We start from the raw sequence: 27,470 nt of genomic DNA, 5'->3' as shown, positions 1-27,470 counted from the left end.
GTAAATAGTATATAGAAAACTTAGTTCCACTTTTTCCCTAACAATCTGTTGCTACTCAGGTACTCTTTTTTCTCTTAGTCACCTTCAAATTTCAGAGGAATTCTGACAATTATCACTTTTGTTGTTTATCATAAAGTGTTTGAATAAGTTATCATAAAAATTTAATTATATGCTTTGAGCATGGAAGGTTGGGTATGAAAAGTATAACAGAATCAAGATCTTGTTTTCCTTAAAAACCTTCTTAGTATCATATTCATGCACAAGTTGAATAAATCTTAAAGTGTTCTTCTAAAGCTTTTGTTTAATAATCATTTTATAATGATGTAAACATTTTTCTTTTGGTCCTGATCATTACAATACATTTCAGAGGATTTCTTTTGTCAAAAAATAAAAATATATGCGAACTAATTTTGATCTTTAAATCTGAAATGACTGGGCTTAAAATCATATCATTCTTAGGATTGCATTTTTAATTTGGAAGAAACGTTTATTTATGTTCATTCTTTTTTCCTTAAATACACTTTTACCCAAATGAAAGATTGATACATTAAAATTGATAGTATAAATCCTTTTGTCTAAGAAAAGTAACTTTTAGGATGTCCTGTTATAATTTTCCAAAAGCATCTGTTTGCAATTTTAGAATAGAATAGATCTAGAAGGGACCTTGGTGGCCTTCTAGTCCAGGCTCCTGCTCAAGCAGGAGAACCTATACTATTTCAGATAAGTAATACAATACAATACAATAGCAGAGTTGGAAGGGACCTTGGAGGTCTTCTAGTCCAACCCCCTTCCTAGGCAGGAAACCCTATACATTTCCAGACAAATAGCTATCCAACATCTTCGTAAAGACTTCCAGTGTTAGGGCATTCACAACTTCTGGAGGCAAGCTGTTCCACTGATTAATTGTTCTAACTGTCAGGAAATTTCTAAGTTGCTTCTCTCCTTGATTAGTTTCCACCCATTGCTTCTTGTTCTGCCCTCAGGTGCTTTGGAGAATAGTTTGACTCCCTCTTCTTTGTGGCAACCCCTGAGATATTGGAACACTGCTATCATGTCTCCCCTAGTCCTTCTTTTCACTAAACTAGACATACTCAGTTCCTGCAACCGTTCCTCATATGTTTTAGCCTCCAGTCCTCTAATCATCTTTGTTGCTTTTCTCTGCACTCTTTCTAGAGTCTCCATCTTTTTTACATTAATCCACTAATTTTGTCACTTTGTCGAAGAATGCAATAAGATTAGTCTGGCATGATCTGTTTTTGACAAACCCATGTTGGCTTTTGGGTATTACTTTGTTTACTTCTAGGTGTTTGCTTATTCGTTGCTTAATTATCTTTTCCAGAATCATCCCTGGTATTGAGGTGAGGCTGATAGGTCTATAGTTTCCTGGATCTATTTTTTTTCCTTTTTTGAAGATGGGAACCACATCAGATCTAAGTCATTGTCTAGACAAGGTGTCAAACTCAAGGATCTGGCCTGCAGGTAGTCTGCAGGGCCGGCCTGGATATATCGAAGGACTGGCCTGTTTTCGGCCTCCATGGCTCTCTGCAGCACTCTGCTGGCCAAAAACAGGCTGCAGAGAGGCCCCATGAGGCCCCTCAATGGCCCGTTTTCAGCCTCGCCGGCACTCTACCAACCAAAAAGGTTGTGGCCAGCAAAGTGCTGCATGAGGCTTTGTCCCATCTCCCCCCCCCCCCCTCTCCGTGGACCTGCGGAGGAGAACTACAATGCTGATCCGGTGAAGAAGAAATCCAGTGATCCCCCAGCCTGTTCTTAAAAATCTCCAGTGATGGCACTGATTTCTGAAGGCAAGCTGTTCCAATGGTTAATTGTCCCCACTATTATGAAATGTCTCCTTAATTCCAGGTTGCTTCTCTCTTTGGTTAATTTCCAACCATTATGCCTTGTTCTGCCCTCTGATGCTTTGTATTGGACCCCTTCTTTTTGGCAGTCCCTCAAATACTGCAATACTGCTATTATATCGCCTCTAATTCTTCTTTACTTTAGACTAGCCAAACTCAAATCCTGCAGCCATTCTTCATATGTTTTAGTGTCCAGGCCTTTGATCATCTTAGTTGCTCTTCTCTGAACTTTTTCCAAAGTCTCAGCCCATCCCAAAGGCACCAAACCATGTGAGCGCCTGTTCCCCGCCCCCGACTCCACTGGGCGCCTTCGGAATAACCCTAGGTCAGTGAATGGTGCTCTGTATGACTGGAGAGGGAGGTAGCATGAGCACCTGCTCCGCTCCCCGCTCACGCGCCTCCCAGCCTCACCATGCACTGGCCCAGCTCTCCCTGCAGGGCCAGGGCACCACTGTTGCCGCTGCCATCCTAGCATGACCTCTTCTCCGGCTTCCAAACTCTGGAGATTGGCTGCTGAGTCTTCCGGCAGTGGGAGTGCACTCTATGGTTGTGGGCTAGCTGCTAGAAGACTCTGCGCCATTCACTGACCTAGGGGTATTCCGAAGGCGCCCAGCTGCGGGAGCCATGGGGCGGGGAATAGGCGCTCACATGGCTTGGTGCCTTTAGGATATCTCTGAGTCAGTGAATGGCGCTGTGCCCGTCTGGAAAGGAGGCTTGCCGGGTGGCTGCTCGTGAGCGTGGTCACCTCATGGCTGCTGTGTTGCACTACTGCTTCACCCCTGAGGCTGTGCCCGGCTCTTTGGGAGCCTGCTCGCAAGAGAGCAGCCACCCCAAAACAATAAGCTCACCCCCAATAATAAGGCCCAAGCCATATTTGGGGGGGTCAAAAGAAAATAAGACCTTGTCTTATTTTCGGGGAAACACAGTACTGATAATTCATGTGATCTTGATTCTATGCCTCTGTTTATACAACCCAGGATTGTACCGTATTAGCTTTTTTGCCTGCTGCTGCGCACCGCTGGCTCATATTTAAGTGATCATTCACTAGGACTCCAAGGTCCCTCTCAGGGCTAGTTTTTGAGGCAGGTCTCACTTAATCTGTACTTATACTTTTGATTTTTCCTGCCTAAATGTAAAACTTTGCTTTTCTCCACATTAAAATTCATTTTGTTAGATAGGGCCCATTAAGTTTGTCAAGATCTCTTTGGATCCTGAGCTTGTCTTCAGGGATATTGGCTATTCCTGCCAGTTTAATGTCATCTGCAAATTTGATGAGTTGCCCTTCTAATCCTTCTATGTAGAGTGATTCAATTTTGGAATCCAATCTTTCCTTCAGTATTCTTTTATTTAATTCAAATAATGATACACAGGCCACAGTGTTAAACTGGTATGGAAATGTCAAGAAATTGAAACTGTATTTCCAATAGGTTAACATAGTTTAAATCATATTTATTCATCATTAATAGGTAACTCTGTAAACCTGTTGATAATAAATGAATCAGTAAAACTGATCCCAATACAAAATTAGAATTTTTTTTCAAGTTGTACAAATGTTTTGTCAGACATTTTTGCCCCCACTGAAAATATTTATTGCCTTGTATATTATATCACTAAAGCAAATAAAGGAGTTTTAATGCCAGGGTCACTAATTTAGCCCATTCAAAATGGGCTGATCAATCTTTATTCTATTCTGTATTATTACTGTATCTGATTTTAAATAGTATGAAATCATCACCTCTTTGTTGGTAAAAGTCTTATTAATCTAGTATAGATTTTTGTAAATGGAACCAGTTCCTCTCCTTCTAAAAGCCTCCTAAATTTGTGTGGACAATTATAGACCCTGTGGCCCAAATACTTAGGAGATTATCTCCCCTTGCCTTTTCCTCAATAGTGGTATTCAAGTAAAAATGGTATTTTGTATTGTAAAGTGCAAAGTGTGGGTTACATTCTGGGTGCTCATATGTTGACTAATACGTTTTCCTAAAGCTTGTGTCTGGACATAGAAGATCCTCAAGTTGGGGAAGAAGTTACTCCTTCTCTAGTGCTGTTACCAGAGGATGCTTATTAGAAGATGAAAATGAGAATGTTAAAGCAGGACTTCAAGCTACACTGCAGGTATTACATATACATACATACATACATACATACATACATACATACATACATACATACATACTACATATATACAAACATACATATAACATATACAAATATATATACTGTATAATACAAAAGAAATCGCTTTCTTAGTTTGTATAATATATTTTGTACTTGTTAATTGTATTTATATTTGTTACCATAATTAAACTGAAATTTTGCTTTGGACAAAAGGAAATACATTGTTCCTTTAGAATTGATATAAATGCAAAGCAAAAGATACATTTGATGTTATCTTAATTGTAACTAGAATTATTCTAAATTTGGGGTGGACTGCTGCGGTGGATCAAAAGTATAAAAAATCAAAATATTCAGAGACCATATTTGAGCTGCAAAAAATTAAAAGGAAATAGAAAAGAAACACAAATAGCTCCAGATGTACTTAAAAATCATAAAAGTTGAGTTGAGTTTATTGATCTTGTATGCCGCCCACTCCCGAAGGACTCCGGGCGGCTTACAATAAACAAGGGAAGGGGATAAATAAACAAAACAACAATTTAAAATGTACAACATTCACAGTTACAAAGAAGGCCCCAGAAATATGAAGATCCCTGATCAGCATCTGTATTTTGTCCTTTTTCTCCTTCACATTCCTCAATGTGATCTCCTCTCCCCCCCAAAAAGAATCAAAGGAACCAAGATCAAAAGGCTTCTAAGAGGTGGTTTTTAAAAGATAAGCAGAAATTCTCTGTACACTCCAGAGTACTCAGATGCAGCCCATTTTGCTGCTGAAAATAATCAATTCATGTTTGAGGCAAGAAATTTTATACTCAAAACATTTTGAATATATACTGTTTTAAACCCCAGAATAATAAATAATGTGTTTCTATGTAACCCAAGATTGAGAACATCTATGAGTCATTGCAACAACTGTCTCTCTGTATGATTACTATGATGAAATTCTATGATGGCTCTTCAATATTTTAGTTGATCAGGGCCTTTTCCCATGATCATTGCATCCTTTTTCAAGCATTCTCCTAACTTTTGCAAGACAGGCACATAGTCACAGGTCATCTATGTAAAATTCTGTGTTATAAGAATCTGTTCATAGGTACTATTTTCAGTTGTTTCACTGCATAATGCTCTGGATCCAACATCTCCCTTTACTGCCAACAGTTCTCCTGTTCTCAGATTACTATGACAGTCTAAATTAAGCATAAAGGCACGAAATTGTAGAATATTTTTGAAATTTACTTTATATAGAGGGACAATCTGGCTATATAAGCTTTTTAGAGTTACTGGGTCACCAGAGACTTTTTATAATGAGGTTAGTTTGCAACTATGGTGAATTCTGTTAACTTTTGGAATACAGATCATTTCCTAGTGTATAGATTTTTAGAAAAGATATTTAATGCACATCTCCATAGCATATCTATTCCAGGACTATATTTGCTCTCATTTCAATTCAGGGCCGTCAGGTTTCTTAATCTAAAACAGCTCAATGGGCAAATTGCCTTTTTATTAGAAAGGAAAATGCTATTATAAAATGTATTTATAATTCTCTTAACTCAGAATGATAAAAAATGGCAGTTATCTAAATATATCATTTAAAATGTGCAAGACTTATTGTAAGGGTGATGTTTTGTTTGTGAATAGATTAATTTAATCCTAAATTTCATGAAGAATATATTGTTCAAATTATTCAAAATAACCTGAATAGATTCATATTCATTCTCTCTCTCTCTCCCTCCCTCCCTCTCCCTTTCCCTCTTCTCCCTCCTCTCTATCTTTCAAAATATAAAGGTATTTTTGACAAACTCTGCAAACATATTTTTATTGGAACCATGCAGTGAAGCCCCTGAACTACTTAAAGAGCAAATAAATTCTTGCAGAGCAGTTTTGAGTATATATAGGCGCATGATAATGGAAGTTCCAATGAATAAAAAGACCTGGTATGTTTATCTGAAATAGAATGTGTGAATGACCTTGGGGAAAGAGGAGGAAATGCTGCCTAGGAAAAAATCAGACAAGAGAGATAGGAGCTGGCAGTCGATTAATGATCAGAGAAAGAAATTTAGGAGAGACCTGCCCAAATGAATCAAATAGTTAATAATGGAGGCAGGAAGCTTGTGCCTTCATATTTGCAAGTTTCTATTAATATAACCTTACATAGTAGAATTAGTTTATCTTATCCAGTTTCCTATCTAGTTTTCCTAGATATCTGATATCTGGTATATCTGAATTATGAAGATATGGTATATCTTCATAACTCATATACATACATCACCTTTGTAAATTATCTATGTACAAACTGGAATTCTAGAGAGCAGTTAATGGATAAGAATGAATGTCCAGACTTTCGACAAATCTGAAAAGACAGATAGTGCATAAGTTAGACACCTTTTAATTCTGAGAGCACAAATGTAATGTGGATATTCCACTGATAATTTGTTTTGTTTTCTAGGAAAAAAAACATATTGTTATAGGGCAAGATTATTTGAAATACATGTTTTCATTGCTGAACAAATAGAATGCTGTCAATTCTTACCCCTTCAATTTTAATTTATATTGGGCTTTTCTGCCCATAAGGAAAAAATGCAGAATTATATTGTGATCTTTCCAAATCATGGGGAAATGAATGAAAAGCTTCCATGATGGATTGTATTTGTTTTCAGGACATAGTTTTAGGACATTATTTTTTTTAAAAAATCAAAGTATAGTTGAAATCATTGCCATCGATTGAGATGGGTGGCTATGGAAATTGAATTTAAAAAAAAATAAAACTAAAGGCTAATAAAAATAATTTACTCAACACTTATACTTTGTTTTATAAAACATGTTTTATTACTTGGTTTAGATAAGACCTGATTTGAAATACTAAATATTTAAGTAATGTAAATATATTTAAAATAGAGCAAATGCTTTATAATGAGGTTTGCAAATCACAGTAGTAACAGATAGAATATATTAGAGAGACACAGCTTTTTATTTATCCATATGAATAGTTTGCATCTACCAAGTTCTGCCCGTTTGGGTTCTAATCCTCTATGCAGCCTTCTCCTGGCCAAAACTATCAAAAAATAAGGCAAAGAAGCCAGGAACCAGGGGTGGTTATCATATTTCTTATTGAAGACTTTAGCTTTAATTTTTCTTTTTTTTAATTTCTAAGTGCTATGATAGCATAAAGAGCTTCTATAAAAAGACCTCAGAAGGTCTGTACCCTATAGCAGTGTTTCTCAACCTTGGCCACTTGAAGATGTCTGGACTTCAACTCCCAGAATTCCCCAGCCAGCATTCGCTGGCTGGGGAATTCTGGGAGTTGAAGTCCAGACATCTTCAAGTTGCTAAGGTTGAGAAACACTGCCCTATAGAACAGTGGCCCCCAACCTTTTCAACACCAGGGACTGATTCCATGGAGAAAGGTTTTTTCGTGGATTGCAGCGTAGTGATTTTGCATGCTGCCTGCATCCCATGGATGGGGATTCGTTTGTTTGTTTGCTTGCTGGCATGCCACGGACCTCTGCCAATCCACAGACTGGGAGTTGGAGACCCCTGCTATAGAAGGCATAATACACTTTTGACTTGAAGTTTCACTTCTGACATTCCGCAATGACTTACTTTTTTTAATTGTATTTCAGTTGAAAACTCTTTTGATAATGTTGAATCTAAATGATTTGTCATATTATTACTATTTCTTCAGTTAACAAAAATAGATAGCTTGATATTTTAATAAAGGGAACGTTATGTTTAGATTTATTAGTAAAATGATTACATGTCATAATGAAAATATTTTAAATACAAAATCATACAGCTGCTCTAACGTGGGTGTTGTCCAAATATGTAGACTTTACCTTCTAGAATTCCCTGGCATTGTCATTAATATGAATACTAAAAGGTAAAAACTACATCCAGGTAAACTCTACTTACCAACAATAATTGGGACTGGAAACTCTGTCATTAAGCAGTGCTGTAATACCAGGTGACTGTGCCACTTAGTGACAGCAGTTCCCACAGTTCAGGTTGTCACAGTTAAGCAAGGACCACACAGGTCATTAACCGAGGAGCTCATGTAACCAAAATTTTCAATTTCCTGCCAGCTTCCCCATTGACTTTACTTGTGGGAACTGACAAGAAAAATAGCAAATTGCTATCCCATGATTGTGGAACATGGTGCTAGTTAAGTGCAAGGTCCACTTATAAGTACCACTCATTCAGTGCCATTGTAAGTTTGAATGGTTGCCAAACAAAAATGGTTATTAAACAAAGATTGCCTGTATTTAGGATAGTTAAGTTGGGGAAACCTAGGATTAAAATATTATTTGGGGTTGTGCACTCTTAGAAAATGAATAATACGATACTTAAAATGCTTGTGGTTATAATATTTTTCTGCTGGTATTTAAATATGTGCTTTCCATATGGGTCTGAATGAAAGATTAGTTACACTGCTTTAAGACTTGCACTAATTTTAGGGAGCAGGCGTCTTAAAACAACGGAATCTTTTTTTTTTAAGCTGGTACTGATGCCTCAAAACAAGACAAGCTCCTTTAATGACTAGTAAAGGGATGTTGTGTTTATATAAGGCCCAAATCCCTTTTTAGTACATGTAGTCTTCAACTTGTGATCACAATTGAGCCCAAAATTTCAGTTGTTAAGTGAGATATTTGTTAAATTAGTTTTGCCCCATTTTGCAACCTTGTGTTGTGGCCCATCAGTTGCCAGCAGAGCAACCGTTCTGTTAGGTTTAGGGTTAGGTTAAGGATTAGGGTTAGGTTTAGGGTTAGGTTAAGGGTTAGGATTAGGTTTAGGTTTAGGGTTAGGTTAAGGGTTAGGGTTAGGTTTAGGATTAGGTTTAGGGGGGTTAGGTTTAGGTTTAGGGGTTATTTTTAGGTTTAGCGTTTACAGCGTGCTTCTGTCTCCGCGCTGTTGTCGCCCTGTGGTGACGTCAGCTACGCGGTTTCGTCAAGCGCGCTTTGGTCGAATGCGGTTTTGTGGTGGAACCTAATTTTTAAGTGTGCACAATCCTAATATTTGCTTCTCTTTGCAACTTTTTAAGAGCTGCTAGAAGTACCTATGATGGTAGTGTCAACATTATTATGAGAAAATGTTAAGATGCCATTAGCAAATTTTTCATACATTTTTCATATGTATAATATATATTTTAAAATTTTATTCTAGGGAGCATATATTGCAAATACTTCTTAGCATAACAGAAGCTGTCATGAGCAACTCCAAAGATGATCAAATAAAGGATGCATTTGGTCAAAGTTTAGCGGCTTCACTATTTCGGGTATGTCTCATTTTTTGTAGAGCAATTTAAACATTGTTTTAAGTGCTATAGTTAATTAATTAAATTTATACCCCGCCTAGTCTCAGCTGCACAGAAAATAATTACATTGCATAGTTATATTTTATAGCACAATATAGCAAGGTATAGCAAGATCATACATTTGTCATACATTTAGAAGCATATAAATGATAAGAACATTAAATGTTGTAGTATATTATATTCATTATTCCTTGTATAATGACCACAATTGAGATTGAAATCTCAGTTGTTGAGTGAAGTGGTCATTAAGTGATCTGACTACCCACATGACTGCTTTGCTCAAAGACTGCAGTCTCTGTACTCAAAGTTGAGGTTAAGTGGAGGGAGTCCCACGCCAGGGATGCAGGGTGCTTCTGGGGGGACGGGACACCAGGATGCTCCACTCAGAAGATGAAAAGGCTCTCTGGCTAAATGCAAGGACAATTTTCAGTCCCTGAACAAAGAGATACTTGAGTATGGTGTGTGCCAGGCATCCCAGGGCCTTCCCCACCTGCCTGAGCATCCCACACTCTTACCTTATAATGCTCCCTCTCTGATCAGAAGCTTAGAATCCTGCTTGGATCTTGCCTCCCTTTCATCTCTAGAGACTTGCTAAAAGATCTGCCTGTTGAAGGATGCCAGCTGCCCTTTGCACCTGACAGGTAACTCATGTGGAGTGCACAAATGGAGCTCAAATCATCAGGATCTGAGCTATGTTTCTCAGCTCTGGCGAAAGGGTTGCGCTCTCCTCCACATAGGGAAAGGAACATCTTTCCTTGCATGAACTTAGGATCTGAGTTCTATTTCTGCTAAACGAGTTCAATTCGCCTTGCACAGAAGGGAACACCTTCGTCGGGCTGGAGAAATGGAGCTTAGCTCTTTGGGATCTATGCTCCATTTCTCCATCCTGCTAAAGGAGTTTCACTCCCCTCAGCAGGCAGCTCTTTCAGCTGTTTTCCCCCCATTGCCTGTTGGGGGAACCTAGCATATAAGATTACAAATGGTGATCACATCGTGGCAGGCTGCTTGGCAACTATTCGTAAGTGCAACAGGTTGCCACATACCCAGATTGAGATCATGTGATTTTGATTTTTTGATTTTGATTTTATTAACATTTGTAGGCCGCCCTTTTCCCTGAGGGGACTCAGGGCGGCTCACATAAAATCAGGGAGGGGAAGTACAAACAATGACATAGACACATATAATAAAAGTAATAAGCAACATACATTCATCATTCGGGAGTGGTAACTATCCTTGTCCCCAGGCCTGACGGGCTAGCCAGTTCTTGAGGGCTGTGCGGAAGGCCAGGACGGTGGTGTGTGTGTGTGCAACATTTTACAACAGCTAGATGTGTGTTTTACAAGCCCTAAGGCACCCTTTCCATAATTTTGAATCATCATTAAACACCTTGTCTATGTCAGTCACTTCCTGCAATTAAATTTGTAGTTTTAATACTGCAATATAACCAACGTTTATTCCTGAGATTTCAGCATAGAGAACAGGAAAATGGAGGTGGAATAAATGACATATCTATTGTTCTGAATATAGGCCTCTTCATGCTCTAAGACTGAAATAGTTTCTCAAAACTAGATGGAATTTGTTTGAAATAACAATTTTACTTCCCATTAAATAAATTAGGGATAGGCTTATAGGTATTGATCTTACTATATATTATATATTCAGAGATACAATTCTGGAAGTAGCACAACTCTGCAACAGGTCTTTCTGTTGTCAGATTAAACTGTTTTACAATGGGAACATTATATTAACAGAATGGTTTACGGAGTGTATATTTATTCAAGTTAGAGAATCAACCTGAAATAACACTTTAATCCGGTGTAAATGTATCTATCTTCTCCTTTCTTTAGAAATATGCACAGATAATCCTTAACTTACGACCACAGTCGAGCTCTAGATTTCCATTGCTAAGCAAGACTGTGGTTAAATGATCTTTGCCCCATGTTACGACCTTTCTTGCCACAGTTGTTAAGTGAATCACTGTAGCTGTTTGTTAGTATGCTTCCCCATTCGCTTTGCTTCTCAGAAGGTTACAAAAGGTTATCACATGATTCCTGAAACACTGCAATTGTCATAAATGCCAAGCATCTAAATTTCGATCACCTGACTGTGGTGAATGCTGCAGCTCTCATAAGTGTGAAAACTGTCATAAGTCACTTTTTAAAGTGCCATTGTAACGTTTGAACAGTCACTAAATTAATGGTTATAAATCAAGGATTACCTAGAAACCAGTTCATTTGAATTTCATTCATTTCAAGATGATAATCCAATCTGTTCTCCTTTCTTCCTTATCTTTTAACCACAGACTCTCATCGTGGCTTGGATCCGGGCAAATTTGAGTGTTTATATTTCTCGTGAGCTCTGGGACGAGTTGCTACGTGTACTATCCTCCCTTACAGATTGGGAAGAACTAATAATGGAATGGGCTAATATAATGGATTCTCTAACATCTGTTTTAGCAAGAACAGTGTACGGCGTTGAAATGACCAACTTGCCACTAGATAAGCTAAGTGAACAAAAAGAGAAAATACAAAAAGGAAGAGGTAACTGATAAGGAAATGAATGGAATTATTTGTATAAAATGAGAAAAATGGTAAATGCTATTTATTTACTAAAAACAAATATTGCATTCCAATGCAATTTTATAGCTTATTCTAAATATATAAAGGGCTCTTGTCATGCAAGGAGATCATGTGTTTACATGAGGTCTCTATATATGATTTCCCCTAAAAAGTACCTGTTTTATCTACTCAGGAGAATTTGACATTCTCCAACATGTGTAAGCGGTTTATTTTCTTGTGATCAAATTCAAAAATAGATAATACTTTATTTCAATGCAGAACCTAGTGGAAATCTAAGAAATGTTTATTGGTTATTTATTTTCATAATTCTGGAATGATAATTTAAAAAAAAATACCTATCCTAGCAGTGTCATTGGAAATACTCTTAATGTCTGAAAAATAATACAATAACAGAGTTGGAAGGGACCTTGGAGGTCTTCTAGTCCAACACCCTGCCTAGGCAGGAAAGCCTACACCACTTCAGACAAATGTTATCCAACATCTTAAAGACTTCCAGTGTTGGGGCATTCACAACTTCTGGAGGAAAGCTGTTCCACTGATTAATTGTTCTAACTGTCAGGAAATTTCTCCTCAGTTCTAAGTTGCTTCTCTCCTTGATTAGTTTCCACCCATTGCTTCTTGTTCTACCCTCAGGTGCTTTGGAGAATAGTTTGACTCCCTCTTCTTTGTGGCAACCCCTGAGATATTGGAATACTGCCATCATGTCTCCCCTAGTCCTTCTTTCTATTAAACTAGACATACCCAGTTCCTGCAACCATTCCTCATATGCTTTAGTCTTCAGTCCCCTAATCATCTTTATTGCTCTTCTCTGCACTCTTTCTAGAGTCTCCACATCTTTTTTACATCATGGTGATCAAAACTGAATGCAGTATTCCAAGTGTGGCCTTACCAAGGCATTATTATAAAGTGGTATTAACTTCTAATACCTTTCTTTTACTGTTTTTATTGACATGGCTAGCATTAAATTCCTGCTTCAGCAAATTCTTAGAAAAACTCATTTATTGGAGAGGTTTCCAATGGGTTGTGTTCATTATCTAATTATTCCTTAATTACATTCCTGAAATCAGAATTTGTTTACAGTTTTGGTGCTAGAAATCATTTTAAACAATTTAAATGGCAATTCCTGCTTAGGCACTTGTATTGGAAATTAATCAGTTGGCTAACTGTTCTTGTCAATTGGATTTTTATTTACAATATGATCTTCTTGAATTCCCAAAGTACATTAAGGTTAATTTTGCTGTACATTCCATTATTGAAAGGTGGCATTTTGGAATCTCAAAAAGGAGCTGCAGTTGGAAGATCATTTTCTTTAAGCTGGAGAGATCATCCTGATGTTGCAGAACCTATGAGGTTTAGGAGTGCTACCACCTCAGGAATACCAGGAATGGAGAAAGCAAGAAATATAGTGCGTCAGAGAACAACAGGTTAGAAACAGGAAATTTTGTGTTCTAATAATAAAAATGTTAGTGATTTTTTAAAAAATTAATTTCTAACATTTCATATTTCTTTTGATTTGTTGAGTTGCTTTTTAAACAACCTGTTTTTTGTTGTGGCTTTTATATAATTCTGCATATAAATTGTTTTTATTGCCCTAGGACTCTTCTAAAGATCTAGCAACCCTTCCTTTGGCTTAGAATTTGTATGTCAATCAAATATTGGAGTGCATATTTCTGGTCCAGTTAGTAAAAGACACTTAACTTGGATGGGAGTAGCAAGGGGAACTTTCTGTTTTGGTTATTCATTATTAATTATATAGAATTAATCAATATGTAAATTAAACATTTTTAAATTGTAGGATGGTAGAAAATAGTAGTTGGGTTTGCAAACTAATTGAGATTTCACATATCTGTATCTAAAAACAGTTGGGTTATTCATGCAATCATCATGATGTTATAATTTGGCAGCACATACTTGGTTTTTTATTCTGGTTATTCAGTGGAGAGTTGCTTTGTATTGATTGAAACAACCTTTTCAATTCCTATATGTATGGTTTAACCTGTAGTTACTGTATAAGTGTGCAGATGTTTTCAAGAATGTAATTTGGTTCTTTAATTTTATGAAAGATTCAAAGATTGTATATGTATAATGTAAAGGCCTTTGCTATTAAATTACAAGATTATTGTGACTGGCAGGTTCAATGTTGTTATAGGTTATATAGTTTTAAATAGTTGGAGCTCTAAGAGTAAAAACAAAGTTCCTGTAAAATACATAACAAATACTTTTGCATTCTTTCAATGTTCAAAAATGCTTGTAATTTTTCAGCAACTTTAATTTACCTCTACTGTAAAATATATTCCTCTGATTTCCTCCCAGTTTCTTTTACACGTTTTCTGGGGTTCCTAGTAAGACATTTTCAACTCCAGTGTTGCCAGGTGGTGATGGTGGTGTTTCACTTTTCTTCATTCATCGTTACTAATTTAAATCATGGCTTGTTTTAATAGTGGTTTCTTGAAAAATCCAGGGTTAGTTTCCACAGAGAACTCATGTTTAGTTGGCCACTTCCTAGTTATATCTTTGAGGTCTCTGTTTGTCACACATGGATGAAACACTGCTTAGACCCGAAAACCTTTTTAAATGAGACAGAACTTTCGCCAGAGAGTTCATGCTTCATAACATCATATGTTGCCTACTCATCAATTCCAGATACTTCTCATTAATTCTTGCAAAGATTTCTATATTTGTAATGGAGATATGGTCTATAGTAGGGTTCCCCAGCCCCCAGGCCGCAGATTGGTACCGGTCCATGGCCTGTTAGGAACCACAAAACTTCATCTGTACATGCCCAGGATGTAGGTTGCATGCGAAAACATTGTCTTCCATGAAACCGATCCCTAGAGCTAGAAAGGTTGGAGACTGCTGGCATATAGCATCAAAATGAGTGTAGGCATCTATTAAATGTGTTACAAATTGCCAGCTACTGACAGGCATTCTCCTTACCCATCACACCTTTAGCATGTAGTACAAAATTGTATTCATTGCAAAAAATTGAACAGCAAGCTAGGAAGAATTACTTTTCTTAATACCAACTCTCTGCAAAAATATCCTGGCTGCAGCCAGAGGCCCTTTAGAATGAAGATTTTCAAATAGTCTTATTTCCCTATTTTTGTTAGCTATAGCTACTTATAGTTAGACAGGGTTGGTTTTATAACTCATCATGTAGTCTTTTGGTGGTATTTTTCCCAGTTTCAAAGTAATAGCTTTATACTGAGAAGATAAATCCACTAGTACCCCTACTCTCATAGTAAGCTTAATTTTCCCCTGTAGTTACTTCTGGTTCCATTCTATAGGAATGTTGGAGTAGGTTAAGACAAGAACTTAGCATCTCCCATATGATAAGAGTTTGATCAGTGTACAGAAACATTGCGCCTTGGAGAAGATGTACAGTTGAAAAGTATTACTAAGCAGAATGAATTAGTTCTATTATCAGCCACCTGTGTACAAATATGGTTAATCTTAGTTGTGAAACTTGTCCAGGAGAAAATTGTTTCCTTGTTCTCCACCATAATACAAAAACATTCCACTTATTGCTTAGCTTGGAAAACTATTGTATCAAATTCATGGTTCTTTACTATAGTCTCCTTTAGCTTGCTACAGGTAGTTAACATCCACACATTTAGTGACAGTCCAAACTTGGAATAGCATTGAATGCCAATTACCTCCAATAGACCGATTAGATCCCACAGATTAGGCCTCCTCCGAATTCCATCCGCCAGCCAATGCTGACTGGCGACTACCCGGAGGAGAGCCTTCTCTGTGGCTGCTCCGACCCTCTGGAACGAGCTCCCCGTGGCGATTTGAACCCTCACCACTCTCCAGGCCTTCCGCAAAGCCCTTAAAACCTGGCTGTTCTGACAGGCCTGGGGCTAAAGAGCTTTTGCGCCCCCCTCCCCCGAATGGTATGGTTGTTGTGTGCTTTTAAATTGTGTATTGTTCTGTTTGTCTTTTTATCCCTTATCTGTACCCCCTTCCCTGACTTGGATTGTGAGCCGCCCTGAGTCCCCTTCGGGGAAAAGGGCGGCGTATAAATGCAATAAATTCAATTCAATTCAATTCAATTTGCAACTAGTTCTCAGAGTTTCAGTTGCTGTAAGATTCCACATTCACATGATCACAATCTTGACACCTGGCTTGCAATTACAATGTCTCAGTTGCCTGTGGTTGCCTTTTTTTCATGACTTCAAACAAGCAAAGCTAGTGGGGAATCTGGCAAGAGGTTGCAAATGGAAACCATGTAATGTCTCCCTTAACTATGGAAATCAGGAACGATAGAATTGCTGTCACTAAGCAGGACCTTCACGTGGCATGTTGCTTTATGACCACAGTGCTTAGCAACAGCAATTCTGATCCTAATTCTTAACTAAGGACTTACCTGTATTGAGTACTTGTGTACAACCACTCTCCATCTTTCCCCATGCTCCAACAATTTCATGTAGTTCCTCAAGAAACAAAGGGACCCACCCATTTTCTTTCTATTCTATTTCTTGGTAAATACCTAATTTGCAAATCTTCCAGGTAACTCGCCACTCTTCTGTAGTGAATATTTTGATAGAAGGCATCCGAGCCTTTTTTATGACAGTATCAACAAATGCTTTTAATAGAATTTGGATTTCTCTCTTGAGTTATTAGAGTAAATGAGATATGGTTGCTCTCCAAATGAAAACATCAAGTTAATTATTTGGACCTTTGAAATTTTCAAAGCTTTGCATTCAAACCCATCCTTTGGAACAAAATTATCAGGTCACTGCTAACAACATGATTATGGTTTTCTACATCAATAAATAATGTAGCATGCATTGTCTAAGCTTTTTCAGACGAGATTGATGCCTCTGCCACTGGATAACATTTGTATGATACTGGTAGCTATCTGCCTCTTAGGATCTGGCAACAAGAAGACTAATTGAATGGGACTGTTTTCACACTTCTATCTCTTATAAACTGCACCTGTTGGTAGCAAGCACAATATTTAATTTGTGAAAGAATCCCTTCATTTATCTTTTCCAATTCACTCAGAATCATTTTTGTCAGCGTTTCTGTTATAGGGAAGGAACCCAGAACAGAAAGAGTTCTGTGAGAGTTTATTTTCTTATAATTAGTGAAAAAGTAGACCTTCCAAAACAAAGAAGGAACTTGATAATTCATTTCATATGATGGGAATGAGAGGCAAATGTTTTGAATATGCTTTTTGTATATAGTGCTTGCTCTTGAATTACAGCAGTTGCTTGAATTCCTTGATTAGATAAAATACAGTCATATTCCACGCTGAATGCTGCTTACTGTCAAACCTCCTGAATGTTTTTAAAGTAACAACAGCAATGGATGAATCATAAATAACAAACAGTAACTATGTGCTTAACCAAGTACTCTTAAATTTTGCACAGTGTATTTTTTTTTGTCCAACATGTAAAGCTCATCAAGCAACTTCACAATAGTTCTTGCATTTAGCAATCTAAAGGCTCAGCTGTGTAGCCTTCATTACACATTACTACTGTATGTGCACAAGTAGTCCTCAAATTACAACCACAGTTGGGACTAGCACTTTCATCACTAAGCGATGTGGTTGTTAAATGAGTTGCAGTTGATTTTACAACCATTTTATTGTGGTTGTTAAGTTAATCATGCTGTCATTAAGTGAATACAACTTCCCCCATAAGCCAAGATTACCAATATAAATAATGTTTTGGTTTTAGCAACATTTCTTTGCAAATGAAAGCACATGAGGATATGTAGGGATAATACATTATATTTGAATTGTTTTTTAAAAATGCAGCCTATTTGTTATGCCCAAAACATTAGCAATTGTTAGTCTATGTGTTTAATTGGCTTCCCCTCAACCTGTTTTCTTTCTGTCCTTCGGCTGCCTTCAATGGGTAGCATCAAGACTGAATTAGTGCTTGCTATTTTATTGGATAATGAATATCTCCACATTTCTGTAACTTAGAATGACCATTGGCTTACCTGAAAGGTCGTTTTCAGTGGTTCAACGACAAAAGCGCGCCTGACAAAAGCGTGCCTGACTAAACCGCGGTGACAAAACTGCGAGTTCTGAACTGCACCGACGAATGAGCGCTGAATCGCGCTGACAGAAGGGCGCTGTAAACCTAACTCTAAACCTAACCCTAACCCTAAACGTAATGCTAACCCTAACCCTAAACCTAACGCTAACCCTAAACCTAACCCTAAACCTAACCCTTACCTTAACTTAAATCGCCCTTCTGCCGACGCGCTGTTGTAAATCGCCCTTCTGTTGGCGCACTGTTGTCGGCGTGTTGATGACATCACGGTTTTAGCAATGCAGTTTTGTCGGCGTGCTTTTGTTGTGTGCGCTTTTGTCGGGTTACGGTTTTCAATACGCTGTGAGGAGAGTCCAAGCAATGGGTTAAACTCAGCCAATCTGCCCAGGACTGAATTGAAACTTTAGCCACGCCTCTGGTGTTGCCTTGACTTTCCAGATTTTCAATGAAAGCGTTGAACTGTACACGTTGATAAGAAGTCCAAACTAGTCCAAAAAAACCCCAAAAGGTCCAATAAACTGTGATAGCGGAGAAGACCCCAGGGTGGGGTTCGACTCTCCTTGCAGCATACTGAAAACGACCCTTCAGGTAAGCCAATGGTCATTTTCCAGTACGCTGCTTGGAGAGTCCAAGCAATGGGACATACCCAAGCTAAATGTCACTAGGGTGGGAAGCAGAAGAGTCAGGGTCTCTCTTCTGCTATGGATCCCCTGTAGGACTTGCCTCCCAAAAGCCCCCTCCGCAGAAGCAAATTTGTCCAATTTATAGTTCTGAACAAATGGAAATAAGGAAGTCCCAAGTAGTTGCCTTGCAAATCTCTTCTATTGGCACCTGGGTCGCCCAGGCCACTGTGGTAGCAGCACTCCTCATGGAATGTGCGGTGATATAATGAGGCACTGGTCTGGATTGTAAGACATATGCGAGGGAGATGCAAGCCTGTAGCCAGCAACCGATGGTGGATGAAGAGACTTTGCGACCTTGAGATGCAGGTTGAAATGAGATGAAAAGCGATTCACAACATCTAAAAGCTGCCGTATGCTTGATGTACTTGTGTAGAGTGCGGTGGACATCAAGCATGTGCCATCTCTTTTCCCTCAGATGTGGGAATGAGGACAAAAATCCGGGAGAACGACCTCCTGGGCACGGTGAAACCGGGAGTTGATCTTGGGAATAAAAGTCAGGTGCAGACGGAGGACCACTCTATCAGGATGAATCTGACACAAGTCCTCTCTCACCGATAGAGCTGCCAACTCTATGATCCGTCGAGCAGATGTAATGGCAATTAAGAAAACTGTCTTAAAGGTGAGGTTTCAAACTGGCGGAATGTAGAGGCTCAAAGGGCACTGATATAAGGGCCATAACACCACCTCGAGCTCCCATGACGGGTATCTATGGACGACTGGAGGTCTCAGATTGGTGGCACCCCGCAGGAAGCTACAGATGATGGGGTGTCGTCCAAGCAATGAGTGACTGTCAGGTGCAAGAATTGTGGATAGAGCAGCCACTTGGGGCCTGAGGGTGTTAGAAACGAAGAAACACGTCCACTGGGCTTTGACTGAATTGAAAATCTGGCAAGTCAAGGCAACACCAGAGGCGTGGCTAAAGTTTCAATTCAGTCCTGGGCAGATTGCCTGAGTTTAACCCATTGCTTGGCCTCTCCAAGCAGAGTACTGGAAAACAGTTCATTCTTTAAAAATAGAACTTTGGAACACTGAGAAAGTTGAACTAATAAGGATCAAAATTCTCGATGTTGTTTTGTGTTCAGAATACTCAAAATTGCTATTTGAAGTCTAATTATTTTGCACCACTGCCAATGCAGTTTTTAGGCCTTAGCAAAGATAATTTGATGATGAGGAGGATTACAGTCAGTCAGGTGTTTAGACTGGATTTGGCGTTTTAACCCCTTTAGCGAGTGCTTCCCAAGGACCTGGGATAGGCAGATGTTGTTTTTGATGGATTATTATTTGTCGCAAAGTCAGCCAAATGTTTAGACTCAATTTGGCATTTTTAGTCATCTTTCTCAAGGATCTGGGATAGGCAGATTATTTGATGGTGTTAAGTATTAAATTGTTGCAGGATGTAACAAGTAAAGCTCCAATTGACTGATGGTGATTTTGTCAATCCTGATATCACGAGGTAAACTATATTTACTTTTATGCCACAACTGTACTGTTACTATCTTCTTAACAGATTCCTAGATGATGATGTAGCCATTTTCTCTTTAGTAATACAACGTGTAATCATAAGATGTGCTTTTTATAGAATTAGGGTGGGGGTTTTTTTTGTTTTGTTTTTAGCGTATGGCACGCCAGGGATCATTGAGGTGGCTGGCTGCGTCTGTGAAAGGAATTTTTTCGGGTGGTGTTACCTTTACCCGCGGGATGCGTGAATGTCAATAGGCAATCGGGGGAGGCTCATACACCTTACACCTACACAGTTTTTTCACTTATGGGAATTGAGCCACTGACCTCAGCGGTGTGTAGGCCCATCGTCTTACCACGTGACCCACTGCGGCCCCTCTATAGAATCAGTAACACAGAGAATTAAGGATGATTAGTAACATTAATGCTACAGAAGCTCCAAAAGCGAGATTTTCTATCTGTCCTCTAGTTCTTTTTTCTAATAAACTGGCTTTCTAAAAAAAACCTTGAATACTGATAACCTTGGAGATAGATACACTTTACTGAATTTCTTCTGCACTGCTTTTTTACCTTAATGAATTGTATATGCACAGCATTCATGTTTGTGAGATTCTAAACATGTTATTTTCTATTATATGTGGAAAAAACATCATTCTGCCAAGTAAAATAAAATTACTCCTATTAATTTATTTTTCCCTATAAGCGAAGCGAAGTCTGTCTATCAACAACTGTGCTCGTCTCTGTGAGGCTTTGCCAGCCACTAAAAGTGTGCCTCTTCTCCTTCATACTGTGAGCTCTCTCTTCCCTGATATCTCTTACACTTCTTACTCTTGCACTTTTTCAGGTATGATATTATACAGTTGTTATAATTTAGCAAGATTGTTTTCTTCTTTATTTTACCCTATATCTTACGTACAACATCCTAATATTACATAATATTGCATTTTGATTTTGTATTTTGAGAACACATTGGTGTTTTTCCAAGTATGTCGGAAAGTAAGCATTAACAATCTGAAATCTTGTTTAGATTCCCATGTTTCTTTGAGACTGAAACCCAAATATTCTCTAGACATGTACCAATTTCCCTTGAACAATACTCACTTGTCAGTAAATATATATAACAAAGGCAACAGTAAAAACAATGGCTTTCTGTCGTGATGGTCTCTTGTGATGGGCCGATAGACAGAGAAAGGAAGCAGTATGCTTCCTCCCATATTTGGGCATACCAGGGGTTGTGACACAATACATACCTATTTCCCTGGCTTAGCTGATAAAGGAGGAGAACCTGTGGCCTAGTGGCTAATACAGCTGCCTAATATGTAATAGAGCCCAGGTTCGAATCCCAGTAAGGGTATGGCTAGCTGATGAGAGATAAATAGCTTGAAATAGATCTATACTAGTCTCCCTTTATTTATTTATCAGCACAAATGCAACATATATATAGTAAACAATTAGTCTCTCATAATATAAAAGCATATATTGTATATACAAATATATGTATATGTATGTATGTATATTATTTATCAGCACAAATATATATATATATATATATATATATATATATATATATATATATATATATATATATATATATATATATATATATATATGTTGCATTTAAATAATACACATACATACATACATATACATATATTTGTATACACAATATATGCTTTTATACTATGAGAGACTAATTGTTTACTTTTAAATATAGCAGTTCCTTAGACTTCTACAACATTCTCAAGTTGTTAATAATCATTGGATAGTACAGTTTGAATGAGATATATCCTCACACTAACTATTCTTGACACCTCCCTTTTCTCGCTATGTAGCTAAATCAGCAGCTGATTTTTCCCAGCTCACAGGAAATCACATCATGGACACACATATATTCCAATTCCCTTATATCTTTAAGCTTCTTTTCCAATTTAGCCAACTGTATTTGAGAAAATGAGGAAAGGGAATTAACTATGATTCTAGTTCCTAATCATGATACAATCTTTTATAGAATTGGAGTTGGATGGATAGCCTGCTAAGAGAATGGTGGCAATATCCACTGATTTACCCATGTTTGTCAACTGGAGGTCAATCATCTTAGCAAGATGAATTTATTTTAAGAGGAAGGGCAAATAGGAAATGCAAATACTTTATTTGTTCTGCTTCTTTTGGATGCAAGTCCTCACTATAAGATTTCCAAGCTCTACCACAAGCAGAGCAACTAAATGATACCAGAGATCTATCAAAAGATGGCTGATATTGTAAGTCCTCTTTGCGCACTTAAGTTCTGCTTCCATTGTTAAATCATCCAGCTCTTGCTGCCATCTCCACTGTCTGTCCCCCTTTCAGGGATGCTACCTGCTGCTAGGCTCAAGAGTGCTTTTGTTGAGTGATATGGCAGAAGCATTGAGTTCATTGATGTGATTTTATTTTTCCATTAATACCTTCATTCCCCTTTAGAAATGCTGCTGTTCAATAGAAGAGCTGCCAAGTCTATTATTGCCTCTTCCACTTTTGTCATAGATGGAGAGGCTAGGAGGCTGTCCTGCTCTTCTTGTGGACTGATAGTTACAAATCAACTAGGAATCATGTCTGCAAGGATTCTTGTCTTTCCCAGATTGATACAGTTTTCGGACACAACTACAAATGCCAGACGTTCCCATTTAAATTTAGAAGTATTGGAAGCATGGCAACAATAAGAGGAGTCATGTTTTTGGAACCAGAATACTATAAACCAATTTCCCAAGGAAATTTTTATTAAATAACTTGAAATTCACATTTTGTTATGAAAAATATGGGGGGTAAATAGGCTTATGCTGGTTTCACAAACCAACTTGTTCATTTGTCCACATAACATTTTGACATCTGATGAATTCAAAATATATATTTGTTAAAAACTGATCCTTCTTATCTTGAGGTCCAGAATTAATGCTTTTCTCAAAAAACTCATGTCCCTGGGTTTTACGACTGCACACAGTAAGATAAAATGCTACACTGAAATATTGGGTGTGAATGTTTCAGGAGGAAAGCCTTGCAGATGTAGTCTGTGGAAATATCATTGAACACAGATATGAAGATTCAACCAATACAAAAAAAATAACTAGATTTACTAAGTAAATATGAAAAATTGGAGGTCAATGTTATGTTACAATTGTATATTATATATCAGTTTAATATATTCTTATGTGCTTTCACTTTATGGGTAAATCATAGATACCACAACAAAGAATAGGTAACAACAAGAGCCGAGGTGGCCTAATGGTTAGGGTGCAGTACTGCAGGCCACTTCAGCTGACTGTTATCTGCAGTTCAGCGGTTCAAATCTCACCGGCTTAAGGTTGACTCAGCCTTCCATCCTTCCAAGGTGGGTGAAATAAGGACCCAGACTATGGGGGCAATTTGCTGACTCAATTTGCTAAAAATCTGTAAACCGCTTAGAGAGGGCTGAAAGCCCTATGAAGCGGTATATAAGTCAAATAAATAAATAAATAAATAACAATGAGTATAAATGCAGAATTCAATGTAGTTAGTACTTTTAAGTGCACTTCTTAAAAGTTGCCAGTAGAGTTATTTTGAATTATGGATAGCTCTGGGTAATATTGAGACATACTCTGTCTGCATTCTCATGGTAGCATAATTTTAGTTCATATCTCAAACAATCAAACATATGGGAGCAGCAGTTTGTCAGCCTTTTTGTCCCATTATGGCATTCCACCTATTCTTGTAGTAAATGGCCAGATGTACTTCCAATCACATACAGGGATATCAGATTCATAATTAGAACTGTTTCAATTTCAATCATTGTACAAGTATTTCTTGCACAGAGTTCAAAACATAATACATTTTTTAAAAAGAATAAATGAAACAAAAGCTGATATTTGAAATTTCTTTACAGCTACCATATTTCTTACATAAAGGAATTTATTTTATTGGAAAAAAATAATTTTGCTGAGAAGAAAGGGTGTTCTGATAAGTTCTTAGTTGTTTTAGATATCCCTTCATACTTCAGATCAAAGGACATTCCCATCACAAGTCAATAGTACAATGGCTTAAATTGTATTATATGTTTACCTTGTAGCTAAGTGACAATATTTTATATGTTAATCGATAAGTATGTAAATATTTTAATAAGTCAAAGACCTTTATAAGAAATAGATACAGACATTTTAAAAATGTAATTGATAAAACTTTTATATCAATCCCTATAGAAAGTGAACAACAGGAACTATCAGAAAATGGATCAGGAATTGTGAATCAGCAACCAGTAAACTTATTGGGAGCAGAATATAAGAGTCCTTTTTCAGACCTGGATCAATTAACTCGAAGCAGTAGTACCTCTGATATTAGAGATCAATGCAGTTCCGATATTTTCCAAGGTAATCTAGAAACACTTTGAGAACGAATTATTTTCATATGCAATCGCTGCATGTAACAACATCTGAAACATTATTCATACCATGTGCTAAATTTATTTACTATGCCATTTTCTGTCTTCTATTGTTTACAAATCTGTCCAAGCATTTTAAAAATACAACAATTCATTATTAATTTTTATAATAACAATGATTTAAAAGTTCATTTTTTACATTTATACCAGTAAGACTGATGGCAATTTTTAATTATAGCCCATTTATATAAAGCATATACTAACATAGCAAAAATAAAACCCAGTCAATTCAGTAGAATTTATTTTAAATAAATATGAATCAGATTACTCATATTTAAACAGCTTTCCTTGTTGGAATAGAAATGTCCCATACAAGGCAACAACCCTAGATATAAAAAAACAAAACAAAACAAATCTTTATTACAATCATAAACCAACATATATATTATTATCTCACCTTTTTTATACAACTGAAGTTGGCAAACAACAATCCTAAGAGATGGATTGGGCTGAGAAAGTGTATCTGGTCCAAAGTTATACAGCTCGCTTTCCTGCCTAAGGGTGGACTAGAACACCTTCATCTCTACATCAAACTGCCTCTGTGAAGCGGATGCAAAAACAGAAGAAACATTTTAATCAACCATGTTATAAATGACTTTTTATAAATGGGCATCCTTCACATGTAGCAGATTTGCAGTCATTTGGAAACCATTACATTATGCAAGATCTTGATATTCAGTGATATTTTATGTAGTATTTTTTAATCACCAGAAGGCAATAACTGCCATTTTTCAAAGCCAGCTCTTTTCCTAAATACTTAATGAGATTTTGCAGTTTGCAAAGTAACTAACCTCAGTTAAACCTACATTCAACACACTAATTTTTACCAGTTATTTTTTTAAACCTTTTAAAAAGAGTACACCACATTTTATTTATACATTTATGATTGTTAATATATCCAATAATTAATTAAATATGTTTAATAATACTTATGATATGAATTTAATATGTTATTATATAAATGTAAATACACAGATTTATATTTTCATAACTTATAAAATTGTATAGTTTAAATAATGAAATAAACATATTCAAATCAATTTATTAATTTTGTAATCCATAACATTCCACTCGTATTTCACAGTTAGAAAAACAGAAAGTTCACAAAATTTAACTTCAGGATCCAGATCTGTTCAAAAAAATGAGACCATGAACAAGGAAAATACACTACAAGAAGTAAGTACAAATAAATAGGATCATAACATATATTAAAAGAAGACATATGTTTAAATTTCATTATATTAAAATAATGTGTTGTGCTGTTATGCTATGTTTTATGCTAACAATTGACAGTGTAAATAATTGAAGCATGTTGTGAAAAAAGGTAGAAATAATATATATATATATGGTGTTTTTGGTTTGAAGTGTGGCCAGAGCTGCCATCTTTCTATAAATCTTGATTTGGGGCGGGTGTGTGGAGTGCTGGCTTTGTTTCAGTAAGTGGATTGATTGGATGTGTGACTGTATTATGATTGGTTGATTGGTGCTGATTGGTGCTAGCTGTGGGTCCGTTGTTGTTTTGTGTTGTAACGGTCTGGGTGGTGGGTGGGGTTCGTTTGTTTACCACGGCTGGTTTCCAGATGTCTGGTAGGCGGGAGGTATCGTCCCATTTATTCATGTTGTGGGTGTTTCTCTATTTTGATAACTTCCATAATTATTCTCTTGTTGAAGTGTTCAGTTTTGGAGATTAACCTGGTTCCTTCAAAATTAAGGAATAGTTATATTAAGGAATAGTTAAGTATAGTTATTCTCTGCTATTTAAAAGAAGATACAATAGCACTGGCCCTCTTCAGATCAAGCATTTATTTTTAAAAGCTTCTTCATTTTGTTAAGCTGGCTTGAACAATAATAAAGCAGTCTTTAAAAAATAAGTTTAATAATTTAAACATTCTATAGGCATTTATATTTATTGACTTACCTCCTTGCAGCAAACAGCTTGATTAGCACAAGAAAAAAAATCAGCCTATGCCTCCCAGCAATTTGCCACGTGGAGCAAACAGCAAGTTCTCAGTAGAGGTGGAGATAGCATCCATGCATGGGTTGACATTGTCCACCTTCTGATTGGACTGAGTCTGATTAAAGATAGTTAAGACACGCCCCTTGTTGCTAGCCTTACCCAGCTTTTCGACTCAGTCCACTTCAGAGGATGGATGTATCATTGCTATCTCCTGAAATTAATTGGTTTCAGTGTGGTTTTAAAGATTTATCATTAATCTCAGTTCTGGACTTTGGCTGTAGTGAGAGTTGGATTGGATCTGAGCTGTCATTTGGGGCTGGAGCAAAAGGGACCTGAGCCACAGCTCACCCTGAGGCACCTCTGCCTGTCCAAAGCAAACTGACAGGGCGGGAGAGAGTGGAGTACTCTTTGTCTGGTCACTCAGTGTGACTCAGATCCCTGCTGGCCTCCAGCTGAGACTGTCGTGCCTCACCAATTTCTACCTGAGAAACCATGTCGTCCTTCATTAAATAGAAGCTGAAAGGCAGCCAGAAACACTGTGGCTGGGACATTTTGAAGTTGTTGTTCTGGGGGCGGCTTGTACCAAAGTAGTGGCAGCACTTTGGCTCTGTGGCCGCTGAGGCCACCCGTAAACTGTCCCTCTAGCGGTGAGAGAGGCTTGTAGCGAAGAGAGGCGTTGCAGTCGGATCGCTGTCACGCTGCTTCTAGCAACCCGTTTGCTTCTAGCGCCAGCCCTTTGATTTCTCGAGATCGGGCTTTGCCGGTGACACTAGCGGAGTGCTTAGGGAGACTCCGAGGTTGAGAGGCAAGGCAGCACGAATTGAGAGAAACAGATAAGCAAACATTCGGATGGTGCTTATCTCCCTGCCGACCTCTGTTTCAGGCTGCAGAGATTACTATAGCCCAGTGGTTCTCAACCTTCCCAATGCCACGACCCTTTAATACAGTTCCACATGTTGTGGTGACCCCCAACCATAAAATTTGTGTCTTGTTTCCTAAGACCATTGAAAATATATGTTTTCCGATGGTCTTAGGCGACCCCTGTGAAAGGGTCGT

At 37.5% G+C, this 27,470-nt stretch overlaps 1 protein-coding gene across 2 annotated transcripts in view; it reads left to right on the top strand.

Moving 5' to 3' along the window:
- The window catches only part of RALGAPA2 (Ral GTPase activating protein catalytic subunit alpha 2), a 192,220-nt gene that overhangs the window by 35,780 nt on the left and 128,970 nt on the right, over positions 1-27,470 (top strand). Inside the window, exons 12-19 of one of the 2 annotated variants that reach the window (XM_087721898.1) lie at positions 3,846-3,974; positions 5,760-5,908; positions 9,132-9,243; positions 11,585-11,822; positions 13,121-13,285; positions 20,717-20,857; positions 24,219-24,386; positions 25,542-25,633. In XM_087721898.1, the coding sequence (XP_087578024.1) occupies positions 3,846-3,974; positions 5,760-5,908; positions 9,132-9,243; positions 11,585-11,822; positions 13,121-13,285; positions 20,717-20,857; positions 24,219-24,386; positions 25,542-25,633 (1,194 nt within the window). The remainder of the gene's footprint in view (positions 1-3,845; positions 3,975-5,759; positions 5,909-9,131; positions 9,244-11,584; positions 11,823-13,120; positions 13,286-20,716; positions 20,858-24,218; positions 24,387-25,541; positions 25,634-27,470) is intronic. The other variant, XM_087721899.1, reaches the window with a different exon arrangement.

The sequence above is a fragment of the Thamnophis sirtalis genome, unplaced genomic scaffold (genome assembly GCF_051295495.1).
Source record: "Thamnophis sirtalis isolate CommonGarterSnake01/CBP01778 unplaced genomic scaffold, rThaSir2_p1.2 scaffold_8, whole genome shotgun sequence".
In the NCBI taxonomy this organism is placed as follows: domain Eukaryota; kingdom Metazoa; phylum Chordata; class Lepidosauria; order Squamata; family Natricidae; genus Thamnophis; species Thamnophis sirtalis.
Note: the sequence above shows the minus strand (reverse complement) of the source record. Positions and strands in the feature narration are given on the sequence as shown.